The sequence below is a fragment of the Microcaecilia unicolor genome, chromosome 1 (genome assembly GCF_901765095.1).
Source record: "Microcaecilia unicolor chromosome 1, aMicUni1.1, whole genome shotgun sequence".
In the NCBI taxonomy this organism is placed as follows: Eukaryota; Metazoa; Chordata; class Amphibia; order Gymnophiona; family Siphonopidae; genus Microcaecilia; species Microcaecilia unicolor.
Window position 1 is genome coordinate 230,584,953 of NC_044031.1, and position 21,480 is coordinate 230,606,432.

The window sequence follows — 21,480 nt, forward strand, 5'->3', positions numbered from 1 at the left end:
TTCATGCCACAAAAGGCCAGAATGGAGGGAACAGTAGCTTTCAAGAGGTATCTTCCATTCCACAAACAAGCCCTCAGAAACTTTACAGTCCTGAATGTAAGCCAACAATACTGAAGCCCTCTAGACCTTTAAGAGAGTCGCCCCTGCTACCAAAGAGTAACCTCATCTATGCAACTGCTGCTTATCAAAAATTCAGAAAGGATCTGGATCTTCCATTAAGCCCAGGTCATACGTCGTGTCCACTAGGAATGCTAAACTGGACTCAAAACAGGCCCTCCAGAAGCTGCTGCATCCAATGCAGAGAGCTACCTGAGAACCCAGTACAACTGATATGAAGGCCTGCTTCAGAAGGCTCTCCATCTTCTTATCCTGCACTGCTCTCCACCAGTATGATTGTTCTCTTTGTGATGCTGTAATCAAAACATCTATACTGGGCAGTAGGGCCGGCTCAAGAGGTTGTGGTGCCCCGGACCAACTTTTGTTTTTGCTCCCCCATACCCCGCCCTCTACAGCACCTTCCACAATTCCACCCTCCCTCCATCCTCACCAACAGCAACTTCCACAAATCGGGAAGAAGCATGGCATCAGGGTTTGTGTACCTGCATCTCTCTCCTTTTCTTACTCTCTCCCCCCTCCACCTATGGTCCATCATCTCCCCCCTCTGCCAAGCACCCCCCCAGTGGTCTGCCACCTTCCTCCTTTTTCCCTGGTTCCTTCACCCATAGTCTAGCATCTCGCCTAGCCCCCAAACCCTGAAGACAGCACCTGTCCCCTTCCTTCCCTTTCCCCACCCCCATGGGTTCAGCACATCTCCTTTCTCCCCAACAAGTCCATGACTACTCCCTCTTCTTCCCTAAGCCCACCCCCTCGAGTCCAGAATCTCTCCTTCTTCCCTCACTGCCCCCCCATGAGTCTAGCAACTCTCTCTCTTGTTTCTTTAGACCCCCCATGAGTCCAACCAACTTTTCCTCTTGTTCCCTCAGACTCCACCCACCCATGAGTTCAACTCTTCCTCTTGCTCCCTCAGACTCCTCCCCAGCGCAACAACTCTCCCTCTTTATCCATCAGCAGCACCCCCTCCCCGTGAGTCCAGCACCTCCTTCTTTCCTCAAACCTCTCCCACCTCCTTGAGTCCAGCCACTGAACTCCGCTTTAGTTTGGGTCTGCTTCAGCTGTTCCAAAAAAAACAAAATAATAATTACAAAAAAGGGGGTTTTTTGTTTTGTTTTTTTTGGTTGGGGGAGGAGAGTGGGACATGTGTTTGTTAAAATGCAGGCTTCTATACATTTGTTTCCTTATCTTATGTAATTTCTTCCTTAAGGATACTTTCATTTACCAATTCCTGTTTCAGAGACAAGTGACATTGGTCCAAGCTTCTGATAATTTGTATAGAAACCCCCTTTGATCTACTCAGATCCATGACATGAGCATTTAAGAGGTATTTTGTTATTTTTGCACATATTTTCTGCATTTATTAACTTCAAAAGCAATTTCAAATATACCTCTAAAACCTCTGCAAAATACTTAAGGTTATTCTGATGCCTAACCTAATAAAATCAACATGACAGTGGCATTTGTTTAGTAGAACATTAGATATGATTACCACAATACTTTAAGAATAAGGCCAAGAGCAGTGATTGTCATATTGATGTATTTCATCGATAATGAAGCAAAAATATGAACATGTCCTGGCCAATAGGCTTGAGAACCTCTTACCTCTACCGAAACACAAAAATCAAGTTACTGACATTCAATGAAACCTAAGAACGCTTGAAAGCTAGTCACTGATGTATTTAATTAATCCAACTAAAAGGTATCACCCACTGCTTGTTTAACCCTTATTTAAACACATCTACATGGGATTAAGTTATTTGCAAGAAAATCTGATACAGATGCTTGTGCTGCAGGACAGAAAGTCTTTTGACTGAGAATTCTTTAATACAGCTAGGGTTTAGAAATAACTTTCTAACATGAAGAACATACACAATGGATCTTAAAGCTCAAATTAAACTCTGTGGACAGACCTCAACAGATCATCCTTGTAATATGAACAAGGCAAGGTTGCCTTCACTCCCCCATTTTCCTTGGTCCTTAAAGTTACAAAAAAAAAAAAATGAGAAGCAAGACAGAATGGTGTAAATATTCTTTAAGAGTTACTCTTGAAACCTATAATTTCCATGCTCAGCAAATATCATTCTGCTACATTATTAGTTAAGCAGCAATATTTCAGTAAATCTACTGAACAATCATCTGCAAATCTAAACAGCTATTCTCTATGGTTTAGAAATATACTTCCATTCAAGATAAACAAATATGGATTGATATTTCTGGTTAGGATTTTGCAAATATATTTCATAGAAAAGTTAGCAAAATTGTCGAATCTTTAAAACAGTATCTTGACTGAGTTCACTTGTCCACTTGAAGAAAAGCAATGGAAAGCTTTTGATGTTTCTCCTCAATAAGTAGAGGAAGTTTTTTCTAGTGTGAGAACTTTTTTGCTCATTAGACCCATGCCATTCTTCTGTCCTAAAATCAATGACTGAAATAGTAGCTGGCCCTATTTTGATACTGGTGAATAAATCTTTTTCAGAAAGATGTGCTGAAAGTGGCTGTTCTAAGGAAGTTGTGTAAAGATCACTCATTGGATTCTTGTTCACCTGAGAATTATAGACTTCTCTATATTGCCTTTTTTACGAAAGGTATTCAAGAAGTTATCAACTGATCAATTTATAAGATTTTGTACAAGTATGAACTTTTATTACTCTCCAGTATGGATTTTGTCCTCAACATAATACAGGTTTCTAAACTTACAATAAGAAAATTTTTATTTTTGGGGTACGATAATTACTTTAATAAACTGATAGATCATTGAAAACAAAATTAAAACACTGACCTTTGAACCCTGAATGCCTTCGAGATGGATACCGCTTGCTCGGCCGCCTTTCAAATGTGCTGGTCCTACGTAACCGGCCTGCATGAGTTGCTTGGTATTCTGTACGTCCGCTATAAAAATAATACAAAGTAGTACATATAAACTATCAACAGCACTTTTAGTTTCCAAATATATTCAATTCAGACTTTCCTGCCCTCCACCCCTCTCACTCAAGAGAGGCCGTGAGGATAGTTTTGCAGGTAGGCTTGTTCAGATAACTCTGGGAGTTCAGAACATATTCAGTAGAACCACATCCACTCTCCCACCTTCATATATTCTAATTTTGCTAATATTTAGACCACACTTGCGTGACTTGCATACATTACCCCAATTTAAAGCACTTTGAAATCTATTTTTTGATACTTTGACAACTTTTTTTAAAATAAAGATACCTGCAATTATTTCACTGCTTTCATTTATCATCAATATATTTAGAAGTATGCTTAAGTCCTACAATTGAGCAAGTGTGGCAAAAAGTCCAGGGGCACTCATTGGTAAGGGCCAACTGCTGCTAGGCCTACCATATTACCTTTCCCCTCTTCCCTAACCACGATCTGGCAGTGCTTTCAGCTGGTAAATGAGCCCTGGCTTAATTCACAATGTCCCATTAAGCAGTTTTTGAACACAAAATGGGCAGAATATCTGGAGATGAATTAGGGACCTACTTTGGGTGGTTGGCAAGGCAGTCATGAGGGGTCATATAATTGCCTATGTCGTATGACACTGGAAAAAAAGGGATACAGAGGTCTTAAGACTGACACAGCTAATACAAGAGAGTAAACACAAACACCTATTGGACATGACATCTGATTGTATGGAGGAATTAGAAAAAGGCACAGGAAGTTCTAACAATACTACTGGCACAGTGCATGATGAAATCCCTAATCTACTATCAGTATCAATTATATATAGGCATATGCTAGGCAAGCTATTAGCCCGTCTGGTGAAAGGAGCAAGGCAGTGTACATATGCTAACCAGCAGGGTAAATTACACCAGCATATGGAGGACATATGCCAAAATTTTTAGTATTGCAAAGAGCTAAATGGTAGGGAGTATAAGAATGTGATAGGGTGGACTGATTTTGGGGAGGACTGGTGTGATTGTTTTTACAAGAGACTCAGAGGTGTTTTCATTTGTGCTAACAGAGGTGGAAATTTTTGTAGGAATATGATGCTTGAAGCTAGGGAAAGCAGTGAGCTTGGATGGCTTAGGATTGGAATTCAACCAGATGCTGGGATTTTCAGTGGTACGCTCACTTCATATCATGTACCAAGATGCTTTTCAGAATGGGTGATCCTCAGCAAATTATGTGGCAGGTTTTAATTCTTTTACTCCACAAGAAAAGAGAAGGCCTCGCAACAGGTAGGTTCTTATCTGATTTCGCTCATCAATATAGATGTTAAGATTCTGGCTTAGTTTTGGCTTCTAGGTTATCCAGCAGATAGCCAAGACCTGTCGCTTCTTTCTCTTTAATATCAGCAAAATTCGCCCTTTCCTCTCTGAGCACACCACCCGAACTCTCATCCACTCTCTCATTACCTCTCGCCTCGACTACTGCAACCTGCTCCTCACTGGCCTCCCACTTAACCATCTATCCCCCCTTCAAGCCATTCAGAACTCTGCTGCACGTCTTATAGTCCGCCTGGACCGATATGCTCATATCACCCCTCTCCTCAGGTCACTTCACTGGCTTCCGATCAGATACCGCATACTGTTCAAGCTTCTCCTTCTTACCTACAAATGCACTCAAGTCTGCAGCCCCGCATTACCTCTCTACCCTCATCTCCCCTTACATTCCCACCCGAAACCTCCGCTCACAGGACAAATCCCTCCTCTCAGTACCCTTCTCCACCACTGCCAACTCCAGACTCCGCCCTTTCTGCCTTGCCTCACCCTATGCCTGGAATAAACTTCCTGAGCCCGTACGCCAAGCCCCCTCCTTACCCATCTTCAAATCTTTACTCAAAACCCACCGCTTCAATGTTGCTTTTGGCACCTAACCTTTATACCTATTTAGGAAATCTAGACTACCCCAATTTTACTGCCCCTATTTGTCTGTCTGTACATTTGTCCTTTAGATTGTAAGCTCCTTGAACAGGGACCGTCCTTCTATGTTAAACTGTACAGCGCTGCGTAACCCTAGTAGCGCTTTAGAAATGTTAAGTAGTAGTAATAGTAGTAGTTAGGGGCAGTAGTGCCTAACTTGGTGGCTAGCAACAAGACAGGATTTGTTAGAGGGTGGAGTGGGAAAGGAACATTCATCACATGATAGCTATCACAGTAATACTGTAAATGGCAGCAGATGACTATCTGCACAATCTATCCAGTCTGTTCAACAAGTCAGCCAGAGCCACACCTGCCACTCAGCACAGATCATATTCGTTCAAGATTAAACACTAGTTTGCAATTTGCCATCATGCCAACCACCTATAGGCAGTTAAGTATGATGCAGTCTCAGAACATATGATAAAACCAAAAGTATTGCTAACAACATTTAACTTGCTAATTTCAACATTAAGATATTTTCCTCCCCCTTAAGATGCACAGCACCCTCACTCATAGCATATGATAATAAAATGATGAACAATACACAGACTTGATCTTCACCTGTCTTGTGCCATTTGTGGGACACAAACACTGGCCTTAGTTCCCAACATAACACCATGATGGCCATGTTATACTTCCATCCTCTTTCCATTTAAGCATCCCCTATATTTACCCCAAGCATGTTTGAATTCCCTCACCATTTCTGTCTCCACAACCTCTACTGGAAGGGCATTCCAGGCATCCATTACCCTCTCTGTGAAAAAGTATTTCCTGACATTGCTCCTAAGTTTCCCACCCTGCAACCTCAATTCATGTTCTCTAGTTCTACTGCCTCCACATCTCTGGAAAATATTTTTTGTATATTAATATCTTTCAAGTATTTAAATGTCTGCATCAAATCTTCCCTCTCTCTCTTCTCTCTTTTCCACTAGTGTATACACATTCAGGTTTTCAAGTCTCTTCTCATACATTTTTTGGGGAAAACCCTGCACCATTTTTGTCACCTTCCTATGAACTGTCTCATGTCTTATGTCCACCACTCCTTAAGAAGCCTTCACTTGACCCTACATGTCCTTCCAACTATCGACCCATCTCCTCCTCCCCAAGATACTGCCGCTGTCTTGATTTTCTTTCATCTCAATCTGTTCTTGACCCATTTCAATCTGGCTTTCGCCCTCTTCATTCAACTGAAACTGCACTTACAAAAGTTTCCAACAACCTGTTACTGGCCAAATCTAAAGGTCTCTATTCTATCCTCATCCTTCTCGATCTATCTGCCGATTTTGACACTGTTGATCAAAGCCTACTCCTTGATATGTTATCTTCACTTGGATTCCAGGGCTCTGTTCTTTCCTGGTTCTCTTCCTATCTCTCACTTCGCACCTTTAGTGTACACTCTGGTGGATCCTCTTCCACTTCTATCCCACTGCCAATTGGTGTACCTCAAGGCTCTGTTCTTGGTCCTCTCCTGTTCTCCATCTACACTTCTTCCCTTGGCTCTCTGATATCATCCCATGGCTTTCAATACCATCTCTACTCTGATGACTCCCAGATCTACCTCTCTACCCCTGAAATCACAACCAGCATCCAGACCAAATTATCACTCTGCCTATCTGATATCGCTGCCTGGATGTCTCAACGTCATCTGAAACTGAACATGGCCAAAACTGAACTTCTCATCTTTCCCCCTAAACCCACCTCTCCTCTTTCCCCTTTCTCTATTTCTGTAGATAGCACACTCATTCTCCCTGTCTCATCAGCTCGTAACCTTGGGGTCATCTTCGACTCCTCTCTCTCCTTCTATGCTCACATTCAGCAGATTGCCAAAACCTGTCATTTCTTTCTCTATAACATCAGCAAAATCCATCCCTTCCTCTCTGAGCACGCCACCAGAACCCTTATCCACACTCTTATCACCTCTCGCCTAGATTACTGCAATCTGTTTCTCACCGGCCTCCCACTTAGCTACCTCTCTCCTCTTCAATCGGTCCAAAACTCTGCTGCGTGACTCATTTTTCGCCAGAGTTGCTTTGCTCACACTAGCCCTCTCCTCAAGTCACTTCACTGGCTCCCTATCCATTTCCGCATTCAATTCAAACTTCTCTTACTGACCTATAAATGCATTCGCTCTTCCACTCCCCAGTACCTCTCCACTCTTGTCTCTCCCTACGCCCCCCTTGGGCACTCCGTTCTGTAGATAAATCTCGTCTGTCCCCGTCTCTACTATTGCTAATTCCAGACTCCGTTCCTATTACCTTGCTGCACCTCACACCTGGAATAGACTTCCCGACATGTACGTCTAGCCCCATCCTTGCCCATTTTCAAATCCAGGCTAAAAGCCCACCTCTTTAACTCTGTCTTTGACGCCTAATCACTGCTCACTTGCCTGTACCTTTTATCCCCACCTCTTCAATTCCCTTATCTCTTAATTGTTCTGTTTGTCTGTCCTATTTAGATTGTAAGCTCTTTGAGCAGGGACTGTCTTTACGTGTATGGTGTACAGCGCTGCGTATGTCTTGTAGCGCTATAGAAGTATTAAGTAGTAGTAGTAGTAGTCCTTGGAAAGATATGACTTCCAAAACTGAACACAATATTCCAAGTGGAGTCTCACTAATGACTTGTACAGGGGCATCACCACCTCTTCTGCTGCTGGTTATGCCTCTCTCTATGCAGCCTAGCATTGTTCTGGCTCAGCCACCACCTTGTCACATTGTTTTGTTGCCTTGAAATTCTCAGACACTATCACCCCAAGCTTCCTCTCCCAATCTGTGTAAACTCTCACCTCCTAGCGCATACTGCTCTTTAGGATTTCTACACTCCAAGTGCATCACTTTGCACTTCTTCACAGTAAATTTTAACTGCCAGACCATTCTTCTAATTTTTTTTACATCCCTTCTCATGTTGTCTACTTCTTCTGAGGTGTCCACTCTGTTGCAAATCTTGGAGTCACTCAAAAAAAAGCAAACGTATCCTTCTAACTCTTCAGCAATATCATTCACAAATATGTTGAATAGAATACCTTTCCATCCTCCGAGTAAATTTCATTTACCACTACTCTCTGCCATCTGTCAGTCAACCAATTTGAAGCAGAGAGTAGGACTGAATGATCAGTATTCTCAGTGGAGAAGGGTAGTTAGTGGGGTCCTGCAGGGGTCTCTGCTGGGACTGCTGCTTTTTAACATATTTATAAATGACCTAGAGATGGGAGTAACTAGTGAGGTAATTAAATTCGCAGATGACACAAAACTATTCAGGGTCGTCAAGTCGCAGGAGGAGTGTGAAAGATTACAGGAGGACCTCGCGAGACTGGGAGATTGGCCGTGCAAGTGGCAGATGAAGTTCAATGTTGACAAGTGCAAAGTGATGCATGTGGGTAAAAGGAACCCGAATTACAGCTATGTCATGCAAGGTTCTGCGTTAGGAGTCACAGACCTAGAAAGGGATCTGGGAGTCATCGTTGATAAGACGTTAAAACCTTCTGCTCAGTGTGCTGCAGCGGCTAAGAAAGCGCACAGAATGTTGAGTATTATTAGGAAAGGGATGGAAAACAAACACGAAGACGTTATAATGCCGTTGTATCGCTCCATGGTGCGACCGCACCTAGAATATTGTGTCCAATTCTGGTTGCCGCATCTCAAAAAAGATATAAAGGAATTAGAGAAGGTGCAGAGAAGGGAGACGAAAATGATAAAGGGAATGGAATGACTTCCCTATGAGGAAACAGGCTCTTCAGCTTGGAGAAAAGGCGGCTGAGGGGTGATATGATAGAAGTCTACAAGATAATGAGCGGAATAGAGCGGACAGATGTGAAGCGTTTGTTTACACTTTCAAACAACAACAAAACCAGGGGACACAAGATGAAGCTAGAATATTATAGATTTAAAACTAATAGGAGAAAGTTTTTCTTTACTCAGCATGTAGTTAGACTCTGGAACTCGTTGCCGGAAAATGTAGTGACAGCAGCTGGCCTTACGGAATTTAAAGGGGGTTTGGACAGATTCCTGAGGGAAAAGTCCATTGAACATTATTAAGAATTAAGTTTTTGTTTTGTTTTTTTTTTGGGGGGGGGGGGGGGGGCCGGGTTCTTGAAGTCTGGATTGGCCACTGTCGGAGACAGGATGCTGGGCTTGATGGACCCTTGGTCTTTTCCGAGTATGGCAGTGGTTATTATGTACTTATGTAATTTCCAATCCAGTTCACCACTTTGGGTCACAACCTTAGCTGGTTGGGTTTTTCATGAACCTCCTATTAAGAAATGTGTCAATGGCCTTGTTGATCCAATTCTCTGGTCACCCAGTCAAAGAAATCCATCAGATTCGTTTGGCACAATTTTATTTTGGTAAAACCATGTTGGTTTGGATCTTGTAACTCATTGGATTCCAGAAAATTCACTATTCTTTCCTTGAGCAGAGCCTCCATTACCTTTCTAACCATCAAAATGAGGCAGGAACAGAGAGTATCATTTACTATAGATGCTGAAAAGGTATTTCAGAAATTGATCAGGAGCTATATATGTTTACAAATCTGGAACAATGGGGGATTGGAGACATGATGTTGGGTTGGAGTCACCTATTTCATTCTCAAGTGAGTGCAGAGCAATTAATGTGGGGGTAACAAAGGGATTTCTACTGGGAAGAGGCATTAGATAGGATGTGCTGGCTGTCACACCTGCTCTTCATATTTACCTTGGAGCCCTTGATGATGCACATTTGGAAAGAGGAAGGGGTGAGTGGGGATAAAGGTAAGAACCCAAGTGTTGAAAATATGCATGTTTGCAAGATGAAATTCTGCTTTTAGGGGAGCCTCAGAACATGCTGGTAGTATGGGGGATTTTGAGCAGTCTGAATGGTTTGCAGGGCTAAAGGTAAATTTTGAGAAGTCACACACCTCACTATTACATAATAAATGCTGCACAGGTAAGCATTGTACAAGTTTCATATACAACAGTTCCTTTCCATTTCTTTCTTGCTTACCATCTGCTTAGCCCAAGAATGCCAAAGTGCCACGCCAGTATTTTGTCTGAAGATGTAGAACATTTGAGTGGTTTGAATCATATACTCATTCTCACTCACAGCAAAACAAGGTTTATGCCATACTTGCAAAGCTGGAAAGTTAAAAAGTAAATGCTCTTATCACATATACCTGAACCTGAAGCGAGATCCTAGCCTTATAAAATCAGGCCGGCTGGCTTTAGTGTTTGCTGGCGTTCGCAGTCTGAAGAAAGCATGGTGTTCCACTGCACACTTCCACAGATGCTTACAAGCTTTAGAATTATCTAACCGGAAAATGAACGTATGCTCCTGTTCTCTACCCTAAAACAGAAAAAAAGAGTCATGCAAGTGTTGCTTAAGAGACACCATCAAGGATGGCAAAATGAAAATTGCATTTAATTGTATTTATTGTCATGCCACATCTAACTGGTTTATAGTAAATAAATTCATAATAAAACAGACATACAAGCAATACTCCCGAATAAAACAATTTAACTTTTCCATTAAAAATAATTACAGTGGGGGAAATAAGTATTTGATCCCTTGCTGATTTTGTAAGTTTGCCCACTGACAAAGACATGAGCAGCCCATAATTGAAGGGTAGGTTATTGGTAACAGTGAGAGATAGCACATCACAAATTAAATCCGGAAAATCACATTGTGGAAAGTATATGAATTTATTTGCATTCTGCAGAGGGAAATAAGTATTTAATCCCTCTGGCAAACAAGACCTAATACTTGGTGGCAAAACCCTTGTTGGCAAGCACAGCGGTCAGACGTCTTCTGTAGTTGATGATGAGGTTTGCACACATGTCAGGAGGAATTTTGGTCCACTCCTCTTTGCAGATCATCTCTAAATCATTAAGAGTTCTGGGCTGTCGCTTGGCAACTCGCAGCTTCAGCTCCCTCCATAAGTTTTCAATGGGATTAAGGTCTGGTGACTGGCTAGGCCACTCCATGACCCTAATGTGCTTCTTCCTGAGCCACTCCTTTGTTGCCTTGGCTGTATGTTTTGGGTCATTGTCGCGCTGGAAGACCCAGCCACGACCCATTTTTAAGGCCCTGGCGGAGGGAAGGAGGTTGTCACTCAGAATTGTACGGTACATGGCCCCATCCATTCTCCCATTGATGCGGTGAAGTAGTCCTGTGCCCTTAGCAGAGAAACACCCCCAAAACATAACATTTCCACCTCCATGCTTGACAGTGGGGACGGTGTTCTTTGGGTCATAGGCAGCATTTCTCTTCCTCCAAACACGGCGAGTTGAGTTCATGCCAAAGAGCTCAATTTTTGTCTCATCTGACCACAGCACCTTCTCCCAATCACTCTCGGCATCATCCAGGTGTTCACTGGCAAACTTCAGACGGGCCGTCACATGTGCCTTCCGGAGCAGGGGGACCTTGCGGGCACTGCAGGATTGCAATCCGTTATGTCGTAATGTGTTACCAATGGTTTTCGTGGTGACAGTGGTCCCAGCTGCCTTGAGATCATTGACAAGTTCCCCCCTTGTAGTTGTAGGCTGATTTCTAACCTTCCTCATGATCAAGGATACCCCACGAGGTGAGATTTTGCGTGGAGCCCCAGATCTTTGTCGATTGACAGTCATTTTGTACTTCTTCCATTTTCTTACTATGGCACCAACAGTTGTCTCCTTCTCGCCCAGCGTCTTACTGATGGTTTTGTAGCCCATTCCAGCCTTGTGCAGGTGTATGATCTTGTCCCTGACATCCTTAGACAGCTCCTTGCTCTTGGCCATTTTGTAGAGGTTAGAGTCTGACTGATTCACTGAGTCTGTGGACAGGTGTCTTTCATACAGGTGACCATTGCCGACAGCTGTCTGTCATGCAGGTAACGAGTTGATTTGGAGCATCTACCTGGTCTGTAGGGGCCAGATCTCTTACTGGTTGGTGGGGGATCAAATACTTATTTCCCTCTGCAGAATGCAAATAAATTCATATACTTTCCACAATGTGATTTTCCGGATTTAATTTGTGATGTGCTATCTCTCACTGTTACCAATAACCTACCCTTCAATTATGGGCTGCTCATGTCTTTGTCAGTGGGCAAACTTACAAAATCAGCAAGGGATCAAATACTTATTTCCCCCACTGTAAATATCATAAATATGCAATCCTAAACAAGTTATGTTTTCAATTTGTTTATGAAAGGTCAAATATATGATACCTCACTATGTAGGGAAAGATGACCTGAATTCCAGTGTTGGACCACATACTGACAATATCCATGATTGCACTGCAAGCATTTTCACACTAAAAAATGATGGAACTAAAAGCAAGCCTTGTTGAGTAGATCATATGTTCTAAAAGGAACATAAGGGTGTATAAAGGAAGATAATTCATTGTGCCCCCCTTATAACTAGCTGCAGCAGCAAAAAGAGACTCAGGTGAATGGGTCATCTCTTCAATGCTACAGATGCCCTGATTGTTCTGTCACTGTACCTTGCATGGTGGGAGTGCTTTTAATTGCCAGGGAGTGGATTATTGCCGATATTGCAGACTTTTAGAGCAGAGCTCTTGTGTTACACTGCTACCTGGGTAGGTGACACCATTTCCTCCACCAATGTTATCATTTAACTTCTTTTCTTAATGCAGCCAAAAAGCATGCACCAATCCTTTTGCTTCAGTGTACACACATAGAGGGGCATTTTCGAAAGGGACGTCCAAGTTTTGATGAGGACGTCCTCGCAAAATGTCCCGATCCAGGGGCGGGGAAACCCGTATTTTCAAAACAAGATGGACGTCTATCTTTCATTTCAATAATACGGTCAGGGACGTCCAAATCCTTAAATTTGGTCGTCCCTAGACTTGCAAGAAAACTGCTATTATTTGTTGTGTTGAATGTAGCAGGTGGGAGGGAGGGGAGATGGTCAAGAGGGAAGCTTCCGCCATGTATAGTGGGACCGTGCCAAGGTTTGGAAATTTGAGGATGAGGTGTTAGGGTTGGTTCAGAGGATTTCAGGTGAAGGTATTGTGAGTGACCAAAAATATGCTTGCTGATGGATATCACCTGGGAGGGACAGGATTTGAAGATACAGAAATTTGTGGCTTAACGTTTGATGACTGTAAGAAGCTATTAGCAGCTAAATGGAAACAGGAGAATGCACCCACAAGAGGATTTAGTGGCAAGGCTTAAAGAAATATGGGTGATGTGTAGGATAGCAGTAGAGAGGTGTCACAGGATGTATCACTGGTAAATTTGGGAGAGTTTTAAAAGGTATATATAGAAGAAATTGCTGTAATAGGATTTATTGGTACTATAAAAATAGCAATAAAAACATGGTAGCTGGTGAGGGGATGAGGAGGTAGGAACTCATTTATGCAACAACTGTTAGAATAGGAAATGAGGTAAGGGCTTTTAAGTTTCCGAGAGGATTTTGTGGAAGGTTGTATTGAGGATGGGATTTGTCTTCAGTGAGGAGCATTGATGATTTAATGTTTTGTGGCTCCAGCAATTTTTGCAGGCTACAGATGTAGATATATTGGGGGGGGGGGAGGGGGGTCTGAAAAACAAAGATTCTTTTGTATTGGCTGGTACACTGAAGAATCCACTGTAATCTACTTGGTGCAAATAAGTTACAAAAAAATAATTATATAAGGACTTCTTCACCTTGTCAAAGAACCCTCCCTCCCCAATTCAGAGTTTTCCAGATTATTCATGGTAAATATGAAAGAAAAATTTACATATTACCAGGTCTTCAGAGCATGTAAACTTCATGCATACTCACTGGGCAAATATTCTGCAAAAGGTTCCCCAGTAATTCAGACAAAGTTAAACCTATAAAGCATGCTGAGTCTTAAAAATATTTTTTACATTAATACCCAACAGTATCCTCGTAAACCATGGGTATAAAATAAAAGCTTAAAAATGTATAACTCACCTGATCATCATCTTCCACAACCACAAGTGTTAATTTGCTCTTTTTAAAGTCCATTTTAGTTATTTTTGGCCTAAACATAACAAACAGAAAACAATTTTAATGTATAGCTTGGAAGCTCCTAGAACATACAAACAACTAATGTTTTAGTTGTAGATTGCCTTTCAAGTACAGAATTGCATAAAATTCTACACTCTTCCACTTATCAGAAAATGAATTTCTTTGTTCCAGTTATTTAAATAAACAGAGAGAGAGAGAGACAGACAGACAGACAGACAGACAGACAAAAAGACAGACAGAGACACAGAGAGAAGTACTTTTCAAAGTGAGCTCCATCTATAATTGCCCACATCTAGACTAAGGTTTGTGACCAATTATACTCCAGTGGAGCCTGTTTATCATGAAATGGCACAAATTTTGTGTTATACTTCAAATTAATAGTCAATCACCATTATGTTCTATTACAAAGATATCTATGCGTAACCAAGGCCATGTAAAAAAAATGATCAAATTACCAAAAAAATAAACCTATTTTGTTAACTCCTTCGAAGATTAGTATGCCTGTTGGTGTCAGTCCAAGAGCGTATTCACCGCCATCCCTTCCCTACAAAATATAGAAATTTATCATTACACATTTCAACAGCCCTGGATCACGTTTCAAATTAGAAAGTGCTCACAACATTGTGGTCAAAATATAACTTGCACTTTTAAGATGTAGCTGAATAAAGAAAAACTTACAGCTTTTAATATTCTTTAATATGAAGTTTCTTTGGACCTGGAATTATACAGGAAAATACATACCCATACACTGAACACATGATAGCAGACATGCTAAGGGACTGAATTAACACACATTTTAATTCAACATGATTGATGCTATTGCTCACAAGTTTCAAATATATGCAAATCTAACCCCTCGGTATGTTTGTTACCATGAGAATATGTCTACTTATTTTCCTATGTAATTAGATTTATTTCACATATGTACTGAGGATTCTGTTTACAGATCCAAAGAAATGGATCCTGTGTGTGGATGGTCACTTGGTTGTCAACATATCAAGAGCCTGATTAATTAAACCGGACATTCTAAAGACCAAATTTCAGAATGTATTTAGTAAGAAGATGAGCATCACGGTAGGTTCATAGTAAGTTTAGTGGCACTTTATGATTCTTCCCATATTTTATGATTTTTAGCCTCTATCCCTAAGACATCCCAGCCACTGATTTTCAAAAATATTTCTCTTCCCTCCTAGCCATGCCCCCATCACGGGCAATCAAATCCACCTCAAACCTGTTATCTATTGGTGTTTAAATTTCACAAGTGAACTCCTTAAAAATTTCAACCTGCATATGCCTACATATTACTGATTTTCTAACTCAAGTGTGAAGCTTGTGAATGTAGCACTCTCTCCCCTTTTTAAAAATTACACTTAGGCAATTGTGACTATTCCTAGAGCAACAATCCAAGCTTGACATACCTAGACAATATAATGTAATTGGGTTTACCCAATTAAGTTCTTAAATTCACGCAGATTATTCAAAATGCTGCATGCATTAATTACTTTTGGAATTAAGTAGTTTGATCACATTCACCTGGCTGCCGGTGAGATTTCAGTGTCAATTCAAAATGTTTGTAGCTGGGTTTATAAGCCTATCATTAACTAATGAACTTTTTGCCTGTATGATGCAAGTTGTGTGCTGCATTCTAGCCAACAAGAATTACTGTTTATTCTACCACTGTGCAAGAGCAGAAAAGTGATTACACGTTTCAGAGCTTTTTCAATTACTGAGCCACCTTTATACAATTCTTTCACTCCCTCTACATGAGTGACATATGTTAATGCTCCACAGACAGCTAAAAACATTTTTTGAACAAGCTTTTAAATAGCAGTTAACGTGTTTTAACTATGATGTATTATTTGTACCTGTGCTTCCACGACTAAGCCCTTTAAACCAAATGCATAGGAGAAATCAATAAAGGAGAAAGACATGCTTTATCTACCAACTCATCTGGAGGACCTACTCATTAGTGGTAATAGGTCCTTGGTGAGGCGCAAAATCAGATGCAGGATCAAATGCAAAGGTCAAATGTTGGAAAATGTATTCTGTTGCTGAGGCATGTATAGCAAGTTGTCACCTTCACAGAAACTCATATGACATTTCATATTCAGCTCAGATCAGTAAGGACTTAAAATGGCCTATGTGAAGTGAGCTGCTGGTCTCAGTACAGATATCAAAGCAGCTTTGAGATTTTGGATTCTTATGAAAGCTATACATTCTGTTGTAAACTTTTGAATAAAGAGTACCGATAGAGACAACTGCATGAAATGATTCAAGTTTCAGTAACCTTTATATAGGATTTGGTCTATTTTTGGTGCTGATCTTATATGTTGCTAAAACATAGACCAGTAAAAAAAAATATCTTACCTTAACTACATGCATGTCTACACCATACATTTCTAGCCATTTTGCTTTATTTAAATAGTGGAGTTCTGCTTGTGCCGGGGTCTTGCCTCTGTGAAAATGAAAAATTCAAGTGCAGAATAAGCTATGTGTTATATGACTCCTCCCACCCCAGGCCAACATTAATGCAAATGATCCAGGAACTGGGTTTGGTGAGGACTCAATGATTAATGAGTGACAGGGCCTGTAGTGAACAGAGGGCAAGATGCACTAAACTAAACGAGCCTTTAATGAACCTTTAACTAACAAGTTTTTAACCCTGGCATGTACTAACGCCAGACGAGGGCGGGCCCAGGAGGAACGGAGGGACGTTGGAGGAGGCGATCAGCTGTTCTTGCCCGTGCAGCGCCTCCACACAGAGGTGAGAGGCACTGTACGGGCCCGGTTTCAGACGGAGGGGGCCCGGTGGAGGGCGGGAGCGGCGGCGATGACCTCAGGGGGGGCGGCAGGGCACGGGGCGGAGGATGGCGGAAGCTGTTTTTTCTAAAAAAGGAGAAAGAGAGGAAGGGAGGGGGGCCGGGGCTGCCTAAAAAAGTCACAATTTTAATGCAGGGGGCTGGGGCTGCCTAAAAAAGTCACGATTTTAATGCAGGGGGGAGCGGGGAGCAACGGCGACCTCGGGCGGGGCAAGGCTATCCATAAAGGACGTGTTTGTTTTTGTTTTGACGTTTTTGGCATGCGCAGAGCAGCCAGCATAACGCTCTGTGCATGCTTTACAGGCTATCGACGGTTTTAACGAAGGGTTAGAGAATGCAAGTGAGCTGCAACGAGCAGCTCATTTGCATTCCCTTTCCTTCATGCATAATCGTTCCGTACTAATTCGTTATGGAAGTCGGTACGGAACGACTCTAACGAGGACTTTTGTGCATCTTGCCCAGAGTCTGAGACATCAGAAATTATCCTCATCCATTACATACAGGCCATATTGTTCTAGTAAAAATAAATAAAAACGAACATAGACCAATACTTTTATTTAAGATCTATATCTATTTAAACAATACTGATCATGCAAACAATCACTTACATTGTCTTTCTAGGGGCACCTTCATAAGTAAAATTTAGAATTACTATCTCAAGGCACATTTTATAATTTGAAACAATGCTTATTAGCATCTAACTACATTAAAAACCTACCAACTATGCAAAGGTACAATACCTCCATTCTTGCCACCTCTGGAAGATGTCCTGCTCCATAGCTTCAGTCTGGTTTGGAATAAATCGGAATTCAGATACCAGCTCTGGTGTGTGATGTGGCTGCTCGCACTCTCCAAGCTCAGCTGAAACCATTCACGAATCCCAAAACAAAGGTCAACAAGTACTGAAAACACCACCACAATATACATCTCCAATGCTAGCCAATGTACAGTTAAATTCAAGTCTCTGAAGTTGTATGAAAAAAATGCAATTCCAGAATTATGTTTTATTCCAGCCACAAAGCCCTAGAGGATGGCATCAAAAGCCTATTCTATGCACTTCGTGAAATGTCATTCCTACGTGAGAAACTGCACTAAAAACTGAAAGAACCAGTCTACAAGTAAAGCACAACTAAATTAAAACTACACAATGTGAATAATGTTAACATTTGCATAAATATTGTTTAATATGAAACTGTTTACCATTGAATAATACATGACACTGAAAGAAACACACACACACACTAAGGACAGAACCTGATAGAACTGATAAATGAACTTGCAGAGCTATTGTTAGTACTATGTAATTTATCTTTAAAATCAAGCATGGTACTGGAAGATTGGAGAGTGGGCAATGTAATGCCAGTTTTTAAAAGGGGTTCCAGAGGTGAATTAGGAAATTATAGACTGGTCAGCCTAACGTAGGTGACTGGCAAAATGGTAGAGACTATTATAAAGAACAAAATTACAGAGCATATACAAAGGCATGGATTAATGACAAAGCCAACATGGATTTAGTCAAGGGAACTCGTGCCTCATTAATCTACTATATTTCTTTGAAGACGTGAATAAACATGTGGATAAAGGTAAGCCAGTCGATACTGTGTATCTGGATTTTCAAAAGGCATTTGATAAAGTACCTAATGAAAGATTCTTGAGGAAATCAAAGTCATGGGATAGGTGGTAATGTGGCTTAGAACTCATTAAAGGAAAACAGAGTAGGGTTAAATGGTCAGAATTCTGAATGGCTAAGGGTAGATAGTGGGGTTCCCCAGGGGTCTGTGCTGGGACCGCTGCCTTTTAATATATTTATAAATGATCTAGAGATGGGAATAACTAGTGAGGTAATTAAATTTCCTGATGACACAAAGTTATTCAAAGTTGTTAAATCGCAAGAGGATTGTGAAAAATTGCAAGAGGACCTTATGAAACTGGGAGACTGGGCATCCCAATGGCAGATGTTTAATGTGAGCAAGTGCAAAGTGATGCATGTGAGAAAGAGGAACTCAAATTATAGCTACGTGATTCAAGATTCCACATTAGGAGTCACCACACCGGAAAACGGTCTACGTATCATTGTTGATGATACAAGTGGAAACCCTCTGCTTCAGCGTGCTATGGCAGCTAAGAAAGCAAATAGAATGTTAGGAATTATTAGGGAAGGAATGGAAAACAAAAACAAGAATGCCTTTGTATCGCTCCATGGTGTGACCACACCTTGAACATTCTGTGTAATTCTGGTCACCGCATCTCAAAAAAGATATACTGGAATTAGAAAAGGTACAGAGAGGGGCGATAAAAATGATAAAAGGGGATGGGATGACTTCCCTATGAGGAAAGGCTAAAGCAGCTACGGCTCTTCAGCTTGGAGAAGAAACGGCTGAGGGGAAATATGATAGAGGTCTATAAAATACTGAGTGAAGTGGAACAAATATTTAAGATGCTATGTGCAGCTACCATATTTGCCATAAAATCCAAACCACTTGGCAAAGAATGCCATGATACAGTGTCACAATCAGCAAACCACGCAATAATTTGGTCTACTAAAAGATTTGCTATACCGTCTTTCACAAAGAGTGAATCTGGTTTCTAAAAAGATTCACTAAGATAAAGTAGAATGGAAATCAATTTGCAATTATTCACCTTCACAGTCTGAGAGCAGAAAAAGAACAAGGGATGTTATAGAATTTGCTTAGTTGTTACAGCCAAAAGCATTTATGATGACAGTGATCATACATTCCCAGTAATTTGAACAACGGGAGACAACATTTAACAGAATTCAAGAAAACATGGGCATGGCATAGAAGATGCATATTAAGTGGGGCATGAGCACAGGCCAGGAACTACAATTGGGCAGACAGACCACATGGGCCTAATGATTCTAATATTTATTAATTTAGTGCATTTTTACCCCACATTTTCCCACATAAGCAGGCACAATGTGGCTTACATTAAGTCAAAAGGATACAATGCAACACAGAGATGGCACAGAAACAGAATGTGACAGGAGGGGAAGGAACACGGAATGACACGGGTAAATGAGAGGGGTGAAGAGCCAACATGCGAGAGAGGTTAAACAATGAAGGAGCCAGGGGAATAAGCCTTGGCGAATAAGAAGGTTTTTAAGTACTTCTTGAACTGTTGATGGTCGATGAGCTCCTTAAGCTGTCTTGGCAGAACATTCCAGGATTGTGGACTGATGTAGGGGAAGGAAGAAGCATGAAGGGTCTTGTATTTTACGTGCCTGCAGGTGGGGTAATGAAGATTGAACAAGGTGCTTGTAGATCTGAGGGCCTTTCTAGATGGCAGATCGATTAGGTTATGCATGTATTCAGGGGCTTCTCCATATATTACCTTGTGTGTAAGTGAACAGATTTTAAATGTAATACGGTCTTTGACAGGCAACCAGTGTAATTGAAAACGGAGTGGCTGAGCAGGAACAAACCGAGATATCCCTAGGATAAGTCTTGCAGCCGTGTTTTGAGCCGTCTGAAGCCTTTTCAGAATATAGTCCCGGAAACCGGCATAGATCCCGCTGCAATAGTCTATATGGGATAGGACCAGCCAGTGAACAAGGGTACGGAAAAGATCCCGTGGTAGGAAATGCCTGATATGCTTCAGCCTCCACATGATGATATGCACTTGATTGTACAGGCGTAAATGATTATCCAACACAACTCCAAGGATCCTCAGGCTATTTGAGATTGAAAGTTTGCAGTCCTTAACGGTGAATGTGTTGTGAACAACTTTAGTGTACTGGGACGAAAGGATGAGACATTGTGTCTTGTCTGTATTAAGCTTAAACAGATATGCCTTTGCTCAGGAATCCATGATGGAAAAATTGGCATCTATTTTATCAGAGATTTCGGCCATCGTTGACTGGAAAGGGATGTAGATGGTCACGTCGTCCGCATAAATGAATGGGTTAAGGCCAAGTTAAGATAGTGCTTTTGCTAGCGGAATCAGCATTACATTGAAAAGGATTGGAGAAAGGGGTGAGCCCTGAGGTACCCCACAAGAGGCTTTCCATGGTGCAGAAATGATGGAATTAGCTTTGACTTGGTAGGCACGGGAGGATAGGAAACCCTGGATCCAGTTTAGCACGTTCCCTCCTATTCCGAATGTGTTCAGCAGGTAGATTAAAAGCTCATGATCCACCATGTCAAATGCACTGGACATGACAAATTGGAGCAATAAGATTTGGTTCCCAGTAGACAATTCTCTTTTGAAATTAGACAGAAGGGTAATCAATACAGTTTCGGTACTGTACTGCACACGGAACCCCGATTGAGAGCAATGGAGAATGTCGAAATTCTTCATGTAATCAGTTACATGCTATAATATTCCATAGTTCCTTCTACAAAAACATGGTTTTGGTCCATCTCTATGGTTTATTAAATCCTGTAAAAGTAGTAAATCAATATGATCCCAATAGTAATGAGTATTATATCTCTATAATCATCCCCCAAAACTCAAAGTTTGCACAGTATGTGCATTAGTTTTTCAATAGAATAAAACTTTTATTGAAATAATATCATCATTAAAAAAAAAACACCCAAACTGAGCGGCAACAGGCAATTCCATCTCCCAAAGCTAACTCCATTGATCATTTCAATCAAAGACCTTTAATAGCATATTTTCTCAGTGTGGCTCATCTTCAAAATGTCTGTGTTTCCAAGAGTCATTTTTTCATAGTAACAGAAACAGTATTTTTTTCAAAACTGTTAAAAAATGTCATACT

General features: G+C 41.2%; 1 protein-coding gene across 2 annotated transcripts in view; it reads right to left on the reverse strand.

Annotated features, from left to right (window-relative positions):
* LOC115470991 (band 4.1-like protein 4B) overlaps positions 1-21,480 on the reverse strand; it is a 245,430-nt gene that overhangs the window by 35,679 nt on the left and 188,271 nt on the right. The window contains exons 7-13 of one of the 2 annotated variants that reach the window (XM_030204665.1): positions 17,483-17,603; positions 16,291-16,378; positions 14,379-14,467; positions 13,867-13,936; positions 10,122-10,291; positions 2,894-3,003; positions 2,029-2,090 (exon numbers count right to left, since the gene is read on the reverse strand). In XM_030204665.1, the coding sequence (XP_030060525.1) occupies positions 2,068-2,090; positions 2,894-3,003; positions 10,122-10,291; positions 13,867-13,936; positions 14,379-14,467; positions 16,291-16,378; positions 17,483-17,603 (671 nt within the window). In that variant the 3' untranslated portion in view covers positions 2,029-2,067. Of the gene's footprint in view, positions 1-2,028; positions 2,091-2,893; positions 3,004-10,121; positions 10,292-13,866; positions 13,937-14,378; positions 14,468-16,290; positions 16,379-17,482; positions 17,604-21,480 lie in introns of those variants that run through there. The other variant, XM_030204656.1, reaches the window with a different exon arrangement.